Source organism: Carettochelys insculpta, chromosome 1 (assembly GCF_033958435.1).
Source record: "Carettochelys insculpta isolate YL-2023 chromosome 1, ASM3395843v1, whole genome shotgun sequence".
Lineage (NCBI taxonomy): Eukaryota > Metazoa > Chordata > Testudines > Carettochelyidae > Carettochelys > Carettochelys insculpta.
Genome location: NC_134137.1, coordinates 361,840,275 through 361,858,168, shown reverse-complemented (window position 1 = coordinate 361,858,168; position 17,894 = coordinate 361,840,275). Strand labels below are relative to the sequence as shown.

General features: G+C 44.1%; 1 protein-coding gene across 1 annotated transcript in view; it reads left to right on the top strand.

Annotated features, from left to right (window-relative positions):
- Positions 1-17,894, top strand: part of SEMA3E (semaphorin 3E) — a 231,443-nt gene that overhangs the window by 129,694 nt on the left and 83,855 nt on the right. The window contains exons 3-4 of the mRNA XM_074984168.1: positions 4,737-4,796; positions 12,886-13,005. Of these exons, the coding sequence (XP_074840269.1) occupies positions 4,737-4,796; positions 12,886-13,005 (180 nt within the window). The remainder of the gene's footprint in view (positions 1-4,736; positions 4,797-12,885; positions 13,006-17,894) is intronic.

Sequence of the window (17,894 nt, the reverse complement as noted above, 5' to 3'; positions counted from 1 at the left end):
ACTCATTGAATTACTCTAACACACAGTTGTAAACCATAGAGAGAATAAATACTATTCCAAACCGATACTATTTAAAAAAAGAAGAAAGGCAAATTTATGTATTTGAGTCCTGCCTCTGGTAACAGAGATAAGTTTCCAGAGGCAACAGGAAAATGTTGTAAAGCTAGTAACTCTGGACCACACGTCATAAATCTCATTTTGCCTTTGGTGAATTTGTGAAAGAATTGTGTTGCAGTGTTACCCATGTCTCCACACCTTGAAATATAAAAATAGGTTTTATTACCTTAGACCTTAAATCTGAGACATGGGGATTAACTAGGATCAGTTTAAAAAATAAAACAAAAATGCTTTTCATCACTCACTGTCAGAAAACAAGCCAAGAATTCCTTAGAATATTCAGCTATGATGAGACCATTAGGAGCTCCTTTGAGAAAAGCAATAAAATACTGGGTGGATGTAAAATTAATTCTATGTTTATAACTGTCAAAATATTCCAGCAAATCTAAAATAACTTAATTGGTGAAGAATTTGCAGTGCGTACTGTATGGAGCCTGAATTTTAAAGACTTCTATTTTGTTCCCTTGGGTTTGATTCCATCACTCCCCCAAATTTCAAACAAAAGGCTGCAGTACAGAGTATATTTGCACTCATAGGTGACTATTGATGAATGTAATTTTGTTTCTAAACATCATTAAAATATCTTTATTTATTGTTCTGGGTATCTTTTACATCAGGGTGGGAAATCTCCTCTCCTCAGGCCTGATGTGGTTCACCAGGGTTAGCCACCAACAGGCTGCCAGATTCTTTGTTTACCTGAGCATCTGTAGGTATGGCCACTTCCAGCTCTCACTGGCCATGGTTCACCATTCCCAGACAATGGGAGCTCTGGGAAGTGGTGGAGGATGGGCCACCACTTTCAACAGCTCCCATTGGCCACATAAATAAAGTGTCTAGTGGCCTGCCAAGGGCTAACCTTGGCAAACCAAGCTCAGCTGGCATGCTGGAGGTCCCGCCACTCGTGGAACATAATTTTAAGAATCAATACAATTACAGTGCAAGCTTGATTATCCAGCATCCCCAGGGAACAGAGATTGCCATATAATTAAATAATCCAGTTACTTGAGCTCCTACTCTGCTCCAGCCAGCACGGCAGCTGGCCCCAGCCAGGACACTGGTCCTGCTGCTGCTGGAAGGACAGCCAGCCTCAGCCAAGAAACCAGCTCTTGTCAGTACACTGACCTTGTTGCTGCCAACAGGGCAGCCGCTCTGTGGCCTCTGGACAAGTGGCCCCGTGGGGCACAGTGCTGGATAACAGAACTTGCTGGTTATCCAAGTGCTAGATAACACAGCATTTACCGTAAAAGCAGCAGCAAGTCTTGTGATCAGGTATTGGATTTAGATCTTGATTCAGCCACAGCAGGCTGTAAATGTCCAATGTGACCTTAGGCGAGTCATTTGCTCTCTCAGTATCTCAGTTGCCCATCTTTAAAACAGAGCTAATGATGTCTCTTTTCTCCTGCTCTTTGTCTGTCTTATCTATTTGGATTGTAAACTCACTGGATCAGTTTTTTCCTCTTCTTATGAGGATGCACAATACCCAACAGAATGAGCTCCCCATTTCAGGAGTGAGGTCCACATATGATCACAGGCAGCAGTTTCATAACGTATAAACTGATTCACATTGTTAGTGTATGCTGCAGAAATAATTCTGTGGAACACCAGTGTGCAGTGACAAGATTCTAGTGTGCTGGACCTTGTCTGGACAATGCTGTTGCATTCTGTGGCCTGGGGGAGTGTGGTGCAGGATGTGAGGTGTGGCAGAGGCAATGATCTGAGAACTGGAGGGTGCATGTCAGTAGGTTCACAGGATGAGTTCATAAACACATACAAAAGGTCAAAATGCTTCTGTATGCCTTGTGAGGCCACCCTTGTATGACCATCACTGTCCCAAGCTTTTTCCTTTTGATACTGCTGTTTGCATCCATCTCTGCTCCCATCTGGGTCTGAGACAAAGCGCACAAGGACTGTCATTATCTAACAGCTCTTAGGAGAGAAGATCAGTTTGTTGTTATTTATTATGCATATTACTGCAGTAAAGTCTCTGTCTCCTAAAGTCTTCAAATTAAGGTTTTAAAACTGTTTGCCTTTCTGGAAGGTATGTTTTAGTCAAACCTAAACTATTGGCTTAGACACAGTGGTAATTGCGTGAAACTTCACTGGCTTATGCTATATATGAGATCACACTTCTGACCTTAAACTGCATGAATCTTTAGCTCATAACGCTTCCCCAAACTGACCAGATTACAAATACCGTCTTGCTTTTGGAAAATAGTGAAGGAGTTCTACTGAGATACTCTGCATGGTTTTAGCTCTAAATAAAACATTTCCTCAGCCGGAACTTACAGTTACACCATGTGTGAGCTTAGCCCAGCCATCAGTGAACCCTTGCCACTGAAAGTGTTTATTCCTTTGAAAAAGTGTATTGTTAAAGTAAGCTTTTTCTACCTTGCAAGCTCACTGATAGTAGGAAGGATCATGTGCCCTGGGTTCCTGAGAGACAAAAATAAAGCATTAGAAGTAAAACATCACTAAAGATGCAATGTGCAAATGTGCTTCAGATGATGACTCATAGTAATGACAGTTATTGAATAATTCTGTCCAAACAAAAGGTCAAGTATGAAGTACAAAAAAGTGTGTATTACTGTAATGTTATTCCAGCTCACGTGCTCTGGAGTAATCTCCCAAAACAGCTCTTGTCAGCATGCCAACCAATGGCAATCCTGGCATAGATCCAATTTAGCGTTAAACCTGTAATCAGTTAAAGTTAAAAATTTAAACACCCAGAAAACATAACATGCACAGGGCTAAAGGCTACCATTTATAACCCAGTAGTATCTGGCTCGGAATGCAGTGCAAACACAGCCTTGTTAGGACACTCACCTGTTAGGCTGGACAGTGTGCATTTATATCAGTGCTGTAAATCAGGCAGAGCAAGTATTTGAATTCATTGACATCCCAGGTCAGGGGTCTGCAACCGAAATTGCGAGAGGAACCATATTTTTTTTCAGATTCAGTTACAAAATCAATCCATCAAGAGCTGCCATGAACATGAATACAAGACAGTCCTTAATAAATAACACCAAACCATGTCTTTTTCACCCCATTTTAAAAACAGCGCACACACAATTATTTGTGCCGGTTACAAGTATAGAGAGGTAGCCATGTTAGTCTGTATCTTCAAAAACAAGAAGTCATATGGCACCTTCTAGACTAACTCTCTGTTAGTCTGTAAGGTGCCACCGGACTTCTTGTTGTTTTTGTATGAGCTAGAAAGTTGTTACTCCCATCTCCAGGCTGTACTTGCCTTAGCCCCCAAAATCCACCCTCAGTCCCCAAGCTTTACCTCCATCAATCCCTCAAACCCACCCCTCCACTCCCAGGCTTATCCCCTTTGAGCCCCAACCTCCGCCCCCCCAACTCCTAGGCTTAACTTGCTTCAGTGTGCTCAGCTCCTTTGCTGGTCCCCACTGCCTTCTTGGCGGGTTGCACGGCTCCCGCAGGAGCAGGCTCGTCTGCCCCTGCTCTCCTGCCGGCTGATTCCTGATTATGTGGGGTGGCTCCCTGCAAGGCAGCTTTCATTTCTGGGCTCCCTGCCACCCCAGACTGCTTAGCAGCTCCAGAGCTGCTGCTGCTGCTTAAATGAAATTTATTTTTAAATAAATCAATTATGTTTAAGTGGTGGCTGCTTCCAGAGCCACACATGGAGTCAGTGGTGGCAGCACTCAGAGCTGCAAGTGGCTACTTAAAGAGCCTCAGGTTGCTGACCCTTGGCTTAGGTGTTTTGGATGTAGGTATTTAACATGAGAGGGCTTGAGCCACAAAGAGATTTAGCCACCTAAGTTATAAAAAGAATTAATTTAAAATAGGTTGCAGCGAAAATAAAAGTCAGCAAGTAGAATACTGGTAAACCTTAATGTCAACAGCCACTTCCCACAAATCTTCTTTACATTATCTGTGAATTTCCAAGCAGAAATTTAATTTTTGTTGAGATGAAAATTATATCATCCACAGTGGAGACATTTTTGTTTTCTGTTCTTCATATGCTTAGAAGTCAGACCATCGGGCTAGTCCACCCAGGTCATAGTTTGTTGTATTTTTTTATCCATACAAAGTACAATGAAACAAAATTCTATAGCAGAGGTTAACTGAAAAACCACTTCTCACATTTGGCCTTGCTTAAAATCATTGAGATTAGTAAGACCCTTATCCTCCCTCTAGTGAAGTTAATAGCTTAATTCTCATTTACTTCAGTGGGAATAAATTGGTGATCAGTAGGAAAGTGTTCAAAATTTTGGGATATTTAGTAGACACAGGTGTATTGAATTAGTACAAAATGCTTTGGAACACAGATTTCCCTTCAATTCAGAGGACAAATATTGAGTTTCCTTCACAGTCTGATGGAGAAGACCACCAGTTATAATGCAGGAGAAATTAAATGTCTCATTATAGACCTGTATGGTTAACTTGTATAGTCAGAAACATTTTTGCAAAAATTGGACTATTCAGCTTAGTGACTGTTTTTAAAACACAGTACAATACTACTGTAAAGACTGTAGCAACAAAACCTATACATTGAAAGTGGTGGATCTTTTAACCCTGCCCAAAAAACAAAAACTGGACTGGCTGTGAGTTATACACATTTATATCCCCATGTGAATAATCTTTCGTTATTTCAGATACAATGGCCCAGTACACCCCAGCAGACAGAAGAATGCACAATTAAAGGAAGAGATGCTGTAAGTATCATTAATTGCAAATTAATTACCTTTTAATTAGAGATAGGGTTGAAACAAAATCTTGGATCCAAGCATCCTTCATTTTTTGAACGTTCAAAATCGGGATTCAGTTCTGAAAGTTGCAGTGTGAACCTACAGCATGACTATCGGGACTACATCCATTCACTGGTTTAATTGCTTTCGAGGCAAAATGGTAACTTAGCAATGAACACACTGGTTCCTACTACCACACAGGGTTTTTCATTGGCAGTTTCAAACCTAGCAATGGTCATCCCCTCTATCGCTTAGTTTCTGAGATGTGACAGGACTGGCATCAGAGTGAAAGCCGATTGCTTGCAGACGTTGACAGTTCCATTTCTTCTTTTTTTTCTCTCATTTAATAAGGTAGATTGAGGAAATCAAAACTTCCTTATGTCAAAGTTTGACTCAGACTCACAATTTATCAGACCACTCTGTTTTATTAGCAAAGCCGCTCTGCTAATACATTTAGAAGTGAGCCCCCTGAGTGGGGCTTGTGTCTCTTAATTTATACAGTTGTTTTTGGAGAACAAGTTACAGAGAAGTTACAGACAAAAGAAGAAAAGATTTTAGTCACCACCCTTCGAGATCCCTGAGACCAGTCACGTATCTTCAATTACCTGCCACCCTTAACAATCTCCTTTAACAGCTTCCAGTTAACAACTAATTGCCCTTCACACCTTCCATTCTGATGCCTGCTTCTTAGACGTGCTGGCTCCATCTTAATTGCTTCTCCATTCAAAAGCTAACTGTCCCTACGTGTGCTCCCTCAGATACTTTGTAACATGTTTTGGCATGCCCTCTCATATACAATGTATCCAGCATGTCCCCTTATACAACGTTATACTTATACAATGTTATACTTATACAATGTTATACTTCCACACTTATCTTCACAAACCCATTTCAACCAAATCTCGTCATTTTTACAGCACAAGAATCCGTTCCTTATTTTCTGTCCTGCATTCTGAGATACACTCACAATTCCATTTTAACATCTATCTTGAGCACTACAACCTGTTAATTTTAGGACTTTCTGAGACCAGCATAGACACTGGCAATGCATTCACAGTGTGACAGCTAAAATTATCTGCCTCTTCTCATCTGTCATTCTGAATATGTCATTTCGAGCCTCTCCTTCAAGTTCTGCACTGGCTTGAATAATGGTGTTATATCCTATCATATCTGCCCTCTTGACTGAAAGTAAAGCTTGTCTAGACAACCTATTGATTTTAATTCTTCCAAGTCTATCCCCCTGCCTTTGTCCATATTGCCATGTGCATGAAATATCATCCTGCTCTGATTCACCAAATTGCAGTCTCTCTTGATTCTAGTCTCTCCTGAAGGCCACTTCTCACGGCATACCGACAGGAAGCAAGTTAAATTAATAGCAAAATATAAAATACACTGCATGCTTCATTCCTCTTGCCCCCATGGTCACCTATCCCCACACAATCTCTGTTGGACTGTAATAAGTTCAAAGACGCTGGGGCTTACAGCTAAACAGAGTTCCCATTTGGCACCATAGACTGAAAATTCTTTGACACAGGTATTAGTTTTATTTTTGAACAGCATCAAGTTCATTGTCAGCGCCTAATAAATGCATTTGCCACAGAGATAGTTAACACTGGATGAAAGGATTTCAAAAAGCCAGAGACACTTTTGTGGTGTGAAATTAAAGCAAACAGTGAAACGCAAACACAGCCACAACAATTATTGTCGGTGATGCGTAGGAAGCTGTAAATATCAGTGCTCAACACTAGCATGAAAAACTTACTGCTGTTCCACCTTGAGGGCATGGGTGCACCAATTTGGAGAAATGGATAACCAAGCTATCTGACTCCTCATATACCTGAAGAAATGATAAAAAGTTTCTTAATTGTTCACTGAACTTTTCAGCCCTCATTTCGCTGAGGTTACCTGTGATAACAAGAGATTGGAATCAATAACCCAGGATATCTCCTGTAGTTCTATGTGCTATGTTCATTGCTTTTCATGTTAGTGTGCTTTAGAAAGCAATCTGAGGCTGTGTCTACACGTGCCCCAAACTTCGAAATGGCCATGCAAATGGCCATTTCGAAGTTTACTAATGAAGCGCTGAAATGCATATTCAGCGCTTCATTAGCATGCGGGCGGCAGCGGCGCTTCGAAATTGACGAGCCTTGCCGCCGCGCGGTGCGTCCAGACGGGGCTCCTTTTCGAAAGGACGCCATCTTCTTTGAAGTCCCCTTATTCCCATGAGCTCATGGGAATAAGGGGACTTCGAAGTAGGCGGGGCCCTTTCGAAAAGGAGACCCGTCTGGATGCGCCGCGCGGCGGCAAGGCTCGTCAATTTCGAAGCGCCACTGCCGCCCGCATGCTAATGAAGCGCTGAATATGCATTTCAGCGCTTCATTAGTAAACTTCGAAATGGCCATTTGCATGGCCATTTCGAAGTTTGGGGCACGTGTAGACACAGCCTGAAGGAAGAAGTGAAAGAGGAAAATAACATGAGAAGGACTTTCCTTGTAGTGCTTTCATACCAGTAAAGAGTAGGATGTACCATGAAATCTTAGGATAATGTTGTCTTCAGATTTCCAGTCTCACAGGACAGAACCAAGATGTTCTCAATATCAGCCAAACTTCTGGTATTTATCTAAGCCCTTGATGTTTATCTATTAACCTCTCTCAGGAGGGAATAGTCATAGATTCAGAGCTCCATCTCCCTTTGCTCATAATGCTTTTTATAGATTGTAGGTTCCTATATTTTGTTTCCAGGAACATTGTGACAGGTTTCTAGTGAAGTTAAATCCTTATTCTCTTATAACAATATACAGTGAACTTCTCCTTATAATAATTTAAAACCCACTGACAATTACAATATTACTGAAATGCAAGAAGCCATTACTGTGGAAGACTGCAATTTTTTTGTTTTGTTTTGTTTTGTTTTTTCTCTCACAGGAATCCATGATTGATTATGAAATATTCTATCATCAGTATTGACAACCCCCAACAGTCAGAATTCACGACTCTGGTGCCTCCAAAATCATGCGACTGATTTAAAATTTTTTTTCAAACAGAAGTTGATTTAAAACTTTTTTTTCAAAAAGTATTTGTCCTTTTACTTACACAATGATGTTTGAGTCTTTAAAGTTTGGTCTCCAGATGGTTCTCTATAACTGTGAGAGATAGACGTTTAAAGGGTTTTTTTTTTCTTTTAATGAAAGTTAAGATTCCATCCCCATCACCCATGACTCAAGGAGCTGTGACTTTAAGTGTATAATTAAACTGTAGATTGGTGCTTGCCTTCCAGCCCAGACAGGCGTGAGCTAGCATGCTAAAAATAATGATGAGGACATTGTGGGATGGACAGTAGCATGGGTTAGCCACACAAGTACAAGCTCATCCAACCTGTTGGGTCCATAATCGAGTAGCTAGCCCAACCCACTGTCTGTGCAATCTCCTTAATTTTATTTTTAGCTTGAGCAGAGATCATGCATATCAATCTACCTAGCCTAGGAGGCACAGGCCCAGAGCAGCGTAGACTAACTCCAAGAAAAAGACCAAACATCATGAGCTTCACAATGGTGATTTAGCAACAATGTCTCATAGAACAACAATACATATAACCATTCCTGATAGTAACTGGAGATCAAATTGGGCCTTTATTACTCACACAAAATTCTCTGTCATTGACACACTCTACGGGCAACCACCGCAACCCATTTCTAGGGCTCAGTCATAACTCTCTCAAGCATAACCTTAATATGGGCACCCACCTTCACCAATGTTATTTCTATTTTTTTTCCATCCATGCACAGAGTAAATTTTGCTATGTGCTCCAAGGCATGTGCAGATGTACACCACCAGTAGAAACACATATTCCCAGGTTTGGGCACTGTGGGTGCTCTGCTAGTTAGCTGAATGGTATTTGACTCTTTCCTATGCAGCCACCAAGCACTCAGCTTTTAGGGAACACTGATTCTCACCCATTCCTAGGGCTCTGGCATAGGCCCTCAAACAGAGGAGGGCAAACGGGGCAGTTACCTCAGGGTCTGGCTTTTCAAATGGGTCCAGAGCTCTGGCCACTGCTGCTACTACTTCAGCAATGGTGGCAACCATAGCTCTGGACCCCACAGAAGTGCCACAGCTGCACTGTTCCACCATTCTGTGTGGCTCTGAGGCTGGGGCAGGGGGGCAAGATGGAAATTTGGGTGGCACTGAGAGCTGAGTGCCGTAGGCCTCATCCCTTCTGTCTTTGGCCCCAACCCTTCAGTGACATGGACCTGGGCTCCCCTCCCGCCTTGCCCGAGGGCCCACAGTGGCTATTGGTCCCCTGGCTCAGGCATATCTTTCTCCATATAGGTACCTATTTTTGCCCTTCCATGGGCTCAGATGTAACCTTACACTCTGCACGCTTGCAAGGTCTTTTAGCTAGTGAAAGAGCCTTACATGGTAATATCCTGGCTAACTTTTATTTATTAACAATCACCAAACAGAATGTACAGGCTAAGTAAGCATATGATCTGCACCACTCCTAATGAGGCAGTTGAACATTTTTTGATGGCCAGTCCATCAAATCCATTTCGGGGACTCCAGTTCCTGCACCATGTCATTGGCAAGAATGTTGATGTCCGCCAGTCCTGATCTAGGAGCTGTGCCCTGGAGATGGTGCCCAAAGAACTTCCCTTTCGACTCCTGTAGTGAAACATGACTTCTGCTTAGCTATACCTTAGCCAATTATTTTACTAATATTTTATTAAGGAAGCCTGACATACTGCAACACATATCTAACCACCTATGTCCCACTGCCGTAATAGATTTGTACCTAGCAAAATTACACAGCAGACAGAAAAAACTACAGAACCAGATAGCTCATACAGACTAAAGTGGGAACCATAATGACAGAGCAATAAAGAAATGAGAGTTTCATAACCCCAACTATAGATAAGTGATTTCTCATCAGACAGAATGCTATCAAACTAACTTTTCCCTAGCCATCTTCAGAGCTCTGTCTTTATCTGGTGATATTGAGTGCCATCAGGACAGAGTTTCCTTCCTTTGCTGGGTACCACACTATTTTATGCAAATTAGATACAATGCGAGCAAAGGATGGGACTTTCTGCTTCCTAGCTCATGGCTGATGCTCTTTCAACCTGCAGGCAGACAAAGGCAAAAGACTTTTAGGACTTCCAATAGTACTACAGAAAAATGGCCTAATATTTACACTTGCACCTTGGATCATGAGGCTGTATAATGCTAGTAATTACAGCAAACTCTTAGAAGTAAAATAATGGTCTGTTCAATATGCAACAGCTGAAGATAGCTATCAATTTATGGCGTGTTCTTTGAGCATAACTTGGGACAGAACAGATGCAAAACACATTCTGCATTTTATCCTAATTGGTTTTGTAATCAGTTTGGTTGGTTTTGATTTTTTTGTATGTCCTCCCTCTTTGCTATTATTTTGCTTTCTTATACGGTAAACCCTCGAGATATGTGCAATCAAATTGCACATGTCTCGGGTGAATGCATTTGCCATCGCTGACAGCAGAGGGGAAAAACGATCCTGAGAAACTGTGCTGCAAGCCTCTGTCTGTGTGCCAGGATCACCAGCTGGGGAGCCCAGCGTGCACAGATGCTTTCAGAGCAGTTTCTCAGAAACTGTGGTGCAATCAGCTGTGTGCCCCCCAGGTGGGAGAAGCTGGAGGCCACGTGGCTGCCCCCCCCACTTTCCCCAGCTGCCCACTCCCTCACCCCTACACCCTCAATTTGCGTGAAATTCAGTTTATGCAGCGGTTGCCCAGGACACAACCTCCATGTAAATCGAGGGATTCCTGTAAAATGTAAACTATAAAATATTCTGTAAAATTTTTTTTGTCCTTTACCTTTCACTACCTCTTCCTTTTTTCTTTGCTGCCACTGAGAACAGTGGCAGCAAAGAAAAAAGGAAGAGGTAGTGAAAGCTAAAGGACAAAATGAACCATGTTTCACCATGATAAGAAGTGTAAAAAGTTTTAGTAACCATCTTAGTATTTGAGTATTTTAAACTTTTCTTTACCAGCTCTTACTCTGTGACACTACAGGCCTCTGCCACAAGCTCTTGAGAGATAATGGGTTCATCTCATAGCAGAAAAACTTGAAGTATTGCAGTGATAAACACTTGCAAAAAGTTTGTAAGAGACTAAGTGGGAGTAAGTAATTGAATTAGATCACAGTCTCGACAAGCCAAAATAAAACTATTACTTTAAATCTTGTGTGCCTGCTGGCCTGTGAAAGAGGGTGTTTAATTCCCATCTGTTTAATCAGTCAGACTTCATTCAGAGATTTGAACCATATTCCATAACAGCAGATCTCCAACTGCAGCTTGGGACCCCGAAATGGGTCATGACACCATTTTAATGGATTTAGATGTAGATTTGTTCAGATCCAGGGCCAAAACTGAACCTGAGCTCCAGCACCAGAGCTGAAGCCTGAGCCTCACTGCCCTGGGTGACAGGGTACCAGTTACATCTCCATGTCTGGGGCTGAAGCCCTGGGATCTCTGGCTCTCCCACCCAGGGTGGTTGGCCTTGGGCTTGGGCTTTGGCCCTGCTACTCAGCGAGCACAGGCATGCTGAGGTTTCAGTTCCACCTCCTGGTGCCAAGTAGTAATTTTTATAGTCAGAAGAAGGTTGGAGTTTAATAGAATTTGAGAACCCCTGCTCTATAACAATGACTCCAGTTCCTTAACACAGTAGAATGTCAGATGAGTAAAACGTGAGTACGTATATTGGTCCGTTGAACGTGTTAAAGACAACCTTGGTACAATTATTCGTCATGCTCCAATTTGCTTTAATGCTAGGCTCTCTCCCCTACCATTTATATGTAAGCAGGGTTATTAGCACCAACGATTGTTAAGATGGCTCAACACTTTCCATTATAAGATCTTGTTTTCAGATGCTTATAACTTTTCTGAAATTTAACCATTTTGGATGAAATTTTTCATGCAGGGTGTACGCCTCATGCCGGGGGCTGCCTTTTGTGTCAGGGACAAGCCTTTTGTTATCCCCAGGAAAATCCACTCAAATTTGGCCAAGTACTGAAGCCTTTGAAAATCAGACTTCTCACACTATCAGCAGAGACTTAGATCTCAGCAGCTAAATGCTCTGATGAGTCTGTCTACTCTGAGCAGGACTTTCCCTGCCTTTGCAGGTCTGGACTGCTGTAGATCATGCCAGGCCTGGGTCTGAACACCAGATCTGAGAATGGAGAACTTGTGACTTCTTTCAGTGTTCTCCCCGTTGGGCCCACACAGTGTAGAGGAGGGAAACTGTTTGTTTTGAATGCTAAGGGAAACAAGAGCCAGACCTGCATTCAGTGTGTGGCCCCATATTTTATTTACTGCTTACTGTTCAAATCCTTCTCTGGAGACAGACTGTATAATGTGTGTGTGATCTTTGACCCTGCTCCTGCGAGAACAAACAAATGAAGTGTGATATGTTTACAGGGAAACACGTATAGTAAATTTTTTGTTTTCTTTTGTTTATTTTTTAAATTTTCTGTCCTGCCCTTTATGACCATCTACCGTATATCCTTTGCTAGCTTCTCATTTCTGCTGCACCAGTATAAATACAGAGTAACCCCACAAAAGTCAGTTGAATAACTGAAATGACCCAGATAAAAATAAATGTAAATTTTGCAGAAAGAAGGATGGGCTTGTAGTTAAGATCCTAGGCATGAGCAGAACCAAATTCTATTCCATGGAGGCTGAAGATACATTCCGCAACATTGGGCAAATTGCTTAACATCCCTGTTTCTCTGTAAAAAGGGAATGTCCTATCTCACAGGGATTCATTAATGTTTGTGATTTGTGCTTAGGTGTTGCATTGGTATGAGCTACAGAACCATAGATATGTAGGGCTGGAAGAGACAGGTTCTGTAGGTCACATGCCTCTCCCACCTTCCCCATGCACAGGGACCATTAAGTTGACCTAGACCATCCACATAAGTGTTCAAACTAGGGAAGCAGGGAGATGATTCCCATGGCTCAGAGGAAGTGGGGTTTTCAATTATCCTGAATGCTAAATTTCTACTCTTCTTTTAAACATAGGATGAATGTGCAAATTACATCCGTGTCCTTCACCGGTACAACAGAACACATCTTCTGGCCTGTGGTACAGGGGCTTTTGACCCCATCTGCACTTTTATCAGAGTTGGACACCAGTCAGAGGTAAGAAATATAAACCAAAGCAAGGACTACTCTGCTCTGAAGCAAACCCTCTCCTTTAGTTATATGCAAGCACAAATGAAGCACAGTGGTACATTAAGATTGTTCAAATAGAGGGAATGCAAGTCACACTGCAGTCGGTGCAAGAGAAGTGACATTCCCCCTACTATGCCACATGCAAAGACCACACAATTGCAGCACTGGCGCTCTTATAAGTGCTAAAACTGATTCCTAATAATGATTCCAGAGATTGCCCGCACCTATAGAAGGAACCTACAGAATACTACAAGATTTAATACGAGTAATAACCTTGCTGTAGGTTTCTTTTTAAACCACATTACTGAATTAGAGAATGATCTTTCTTTAGGGTAATTAAAAAATCTAGAAAATTCTTTGTTGTGTCTGATCAAGCTTGTAACAATTATCATAGAATCATATTGGAGTCTATAGGACCTGGTTAAATTTTATAGGATATCGCCGTAAAAGTGGGTGCTGGAACTATGAGACCTAGCAGGCCACAGAGGGAAGCCACATTGATTTCTGTAAGTAAAGTGAGCAGGATTTTGTCACCAGATGTCACTGTTATTAAGCAGCTACTAAATTATTTTTAATTAAGTAATTGAGGCCAAATGCCTCACTTAAGCCATTTCGACACATACCCCTTCCAGTAATGAGCAGCCCAGAAGATGCTAATGAGGCGAGGATGTAAATTTCCCATGCCTCATTAGCATATGGCCATGTGATTTGGAGTCCAAAAGAACCTCTTCCAGACACCAAAATACACGTGTAGACATGCAGCCCATGGGGATCTTCCGGAAGAAAACCCTCCTTCAGGAAGCCCCCTCTTCCTCAAAATCACATAGCCATATGCTAATGAGGTGCTGGAAATTTACATCCATGCCTCATTAGCATCTTCTGGGCTGCTCATTACCATGCCCCTTCTGGAGGAAGGGGCATGTGTTGAAATGGCCTAAGTGTCGTGCTGATATCACAAATGAGCAATGGATGGCTGCGGCACATCCAGCCGTATGTAATTATGTAAATAAAGTAACTGAAAACATATTTTGGAAAATTATACATAAAACTGTATGTTACTATTTGCTTGGAATTTATTTTTAGCTGAATTATGAAGCACTTTTTGAGATAAAACTATCAAAGTTTACATCCTAAATCTTTTCTCCGCAGGCATTTATAAACTGTATAATAATAATACTCTTTCTGATGTGATGGGAAATGCAAGTTCTGCTCCCAGGACTGGTATAATTTTTTGTTTCTGTGATCAAACACAGCTGGTGCACGTAAGCATCTTAATGTCTTGTAAGATTTCAGCTCTCCACAGCTTGCTATGGCTGTACTCTCAGCTTATTTCCAACCCTTGTGACCACACTGAAGGTAATAACACTGATTCTGATCTCTCTTACACCAGCATATGTCCAAGGAGTTCAGTGGACCTACTCATGATTTGCACAGATGTGAGTGAGGGCATAGTCAGGTAAATGGTCAAAGCCAGCTTCTCAGGTGTCTCTACACAGCAGTATAAATTTGGGTTTGAGTGCCCTCCCCCCACACACAGACCTTATACCCCACCGCAGGGAACTAGTAGCTCAGGGGTTAGGACCGTACGTCTGCAAAGCTCTGGTTATGAGTTCAAGCTAGGTGGGGGCCTTATGCTGTTCTGGAACAGGTTAGATATATTTTTTTTTATTATAAAAAAAAAAGGTTGGGGTTGGTGGTGATGAATCCTGCTGTGAGTGCAGGGAATAGACTTGCTGAACTCTAAGGTCCCTTCCAGCTATATGGGATATGTATATCACGCTCCAACTGTACTGACCCAACACCCTGTAGAGCTGGAAGCTCTGAGGCCATCTTGAGCTGGGATCTAGGACAGAAGCCCTACTGCTTTTCAAGGATGTGACCCACACTTGACTCCACTTGCAGCAGTTCTCCAGATGTGTTTCAGGACTCCCAGTGACACACAAGCAGTGTTGCAGGCAGCCAATGCAGAGGCCAGAAACACCGTAACTGCTTGGTGGACAAGCACACTTCCTGTTTCTGCTCTTCTTGCCACAGTGGCAGCTCCTCCTCACCACTGCACGGATCTTGCCCACCAACAGAGGGAGGGACAACGGGGGTAATTTTCCCCAGGTCTAGTTGTTTCAAAGGGATGCAGAGCTCCAGGCCCCTTTGAAACGCTGCAGCAGCCCTGCTCTGGCTGTCCGTGGCTGTAAGGGAGTGGCAGGAAGGCCTAGTGCCACAGCATGGGCAGCAGGGAGTGCTGACTGCCCCAGCCATGCCACTTCCGCTGTTGGTCCAGCCCCTTCCAGGGCTCAGAGCCAGAGCCCCCTCCCATCTTGCCTCAGGGGCTGCAGCAGCTGTCAGCACCTCCTGACCAGAGCAGGGACCAAAGGCAGCAAACTGGTGGTTACTCCTGGTCACTTGGAAGTTGAGGGTCATCTCTCTCCTGGCTGTGCTAAACAGGGAGTTCAGCTGCTCCCCATCCATGCAAGGCAGCCTCTGAGTCACTCTCCACTCGCAGGCCCAGGCTCCTGCACTTCTCTTGACCCCCTTGGAGCTACAGGCACAGGGGTGCCTAGTCTGCCTGCACTTTCAGGGCAGTAAGTGGGAGCCAGCACCCAAAATTGCCCACAGCCTACTGTGGGCTGCAGCCCTGGCTCCTCCTGGTTGCACAGAAGTTTTAGGCCTGGCTCCCATTCACTGCCCGGATAGAGCATGCTCCCTGGGCATCTCACAACACACAGTCCCAAGGGTGGCATGGAGGCAGAGAGCAGAACAGGGACAAAGCAGCTGCCCTGCAGCGGAGGAGAAGCAGCCAGGATGTAGAGGGTCTTCCCTTCCCTGGCCACATCGAGCCAAAAGCCCTGTAGTTTCAGCTCATTGCAGGGCAGCTGCTTGCCCCCACTCCACTCTCAGGACCTTGAAATCTGGCTCCCCCTGTCCCGCCCCAGCATTGTGTGTGCAGGGGCATCTAAGCAGTTCTTACTGTCAGGGAAGTGAGTAGGGAACCAGCCCCAAAACTCCCCCACAATCTCACACAGAGGCAGTGCCATCCGTGGTTGCCAGCTTTCCCCTTTCTGAAAACTGAATAGCCATGCCCACCTCCTGCCCTTCACCTTCCCTGCAGCCCTGTCCCCCCACTCACGTTGTTCCCCTTCCCTCTGTCACTTACTCTCCTTCATCCTCACTCACACTGGGTGGGGCAGGGGTGCTGGCTGTGGGATGGTGTAAAGGCTCTGTCTGGGAATCCAGACTCTAGGTATGAGGGGTTTGGAGTGTATGAGGGGGCTCCAAGATACGGGGGTTGAGTGTAGGATGTAGGTGTGAAGGCTCTGTGAGAGAGTTTGGGTGCTAAAGCAGGCTCAAGGCTGTAGATGGGGGGCAGAGTGTCTGGGGGGCTCTGGGATGTGGGTTCCAGGAGGGGGCTCAGGGCTGGGACAGGGAGTCGGGGTAGAAGAGGTGGGTAGGGGGCAGGGTGTGGGCGGTGTTTACCTTAGTTGGGTCCTGAAAGAAGCACTGGCTAGGTGACTCTGTACACTTGCCCTATCCACAGGTGCCCCTGGAGATTCCATTGGCCACTGGTCCCAGCCAATAGCTTCTGCAAGGCCAGTGCTCAGGGTGGAGACAGCATGAAGAGCCTCCCTGGATGTGTTTGGAGATGCGCAGGGCTGCACAGGGCTGGGCATGGAGCCTGCCTTAGGCTCGCTGCACAGCTGATCAGACATTTAGCGTCCCAGTCAGTAGTTATGACTTTTGGACTGGGCATTCTGGTCAAAAACTGGGCACCTGGCAGCCCTGGCTCTTGCTCCTCCTTGCTGCTGCTGCTGCTGCTCAGAGTAGGGAGCAAAGCTGCAAGGGAGGTGGCAGTTCCCAGCTGCCAGGATGTCAGGGTCATTCCTTACCCGGCTGTGCTGAACTAGGACCTTTGCTGTTCCTCTCTCTGTTGCTGACTCCTGGTCCACCCTCCCTGGAGTGGCTTAGGCAGAGGCAGTGTGCACTTTCAAAGAGGTCTGATTGGTCAGACAGTGGGTAGGCAATCCCCACCCCAACCCCACTGCACCCCTGCCAGCTCTGCTGGGATTGGAGAATTGCGTGGACTGCTGGAGAGCTGTGTGGGACTCTTGCTAGGACCACATATGGCTGAGAGGCCCCGTTCCAGACTCAGGGGTAGGAACAATGTAAACTTGTGGCCCCTTTGAGCTAGTCCTGTACAAGAGAACTGGCCAGAGCCCAAAGGCAAGCAAAGTCGTTATCAGCAATCGGCAGTGGATACTGGGACTGTTTGCTGTCCATCAAGGCAACTGGTGCTGATCAGGTTGTGTGTTTGTTATTGATAGCAGTGTGGGAGGGATTCCTAGATGAATTTCTGCCTTCCCAGAGGCTGTTTTAAGGGTCTGCAGTCCTGGGCAAGTGGTGGAAGTTTGAAACATACTGCTAGTAAGGGTAGCCCCCACCAAATTTGAAATGGTCAGAATTAATTTAGCATCTTTATTGCTTATACTCTAACCACAGAGAGCAAGCTTAGCTATTCATATCCTTTCGCCCAGAGGGGAGAAAAAGATTAGAAATGACGTCACAAGTGCTTTTCTTTTCATTTCCAAATGCTGTCCAAACACTGCAGAATGTTTGCCAAAATGACTCAAGCTCTGCTATAAACAATCCATTAGTGTTTACATTGAAAGATTGTAACCATAATTCCAAGCAAAGGAAAAAAAGCATTATTGAATGTCTTCTGGGGTTGAATTCAAATAAACTGAAAAAGCACTGCTGTTTCCTCACAGAGCTGTTGGCTGAGCTAGGGTTCACTCCACTGTCCTGCTATTAGTGCCCAATAACTGCTCCCATAGAAAAGCACATGGAGACCTGGAGTTTAGTCA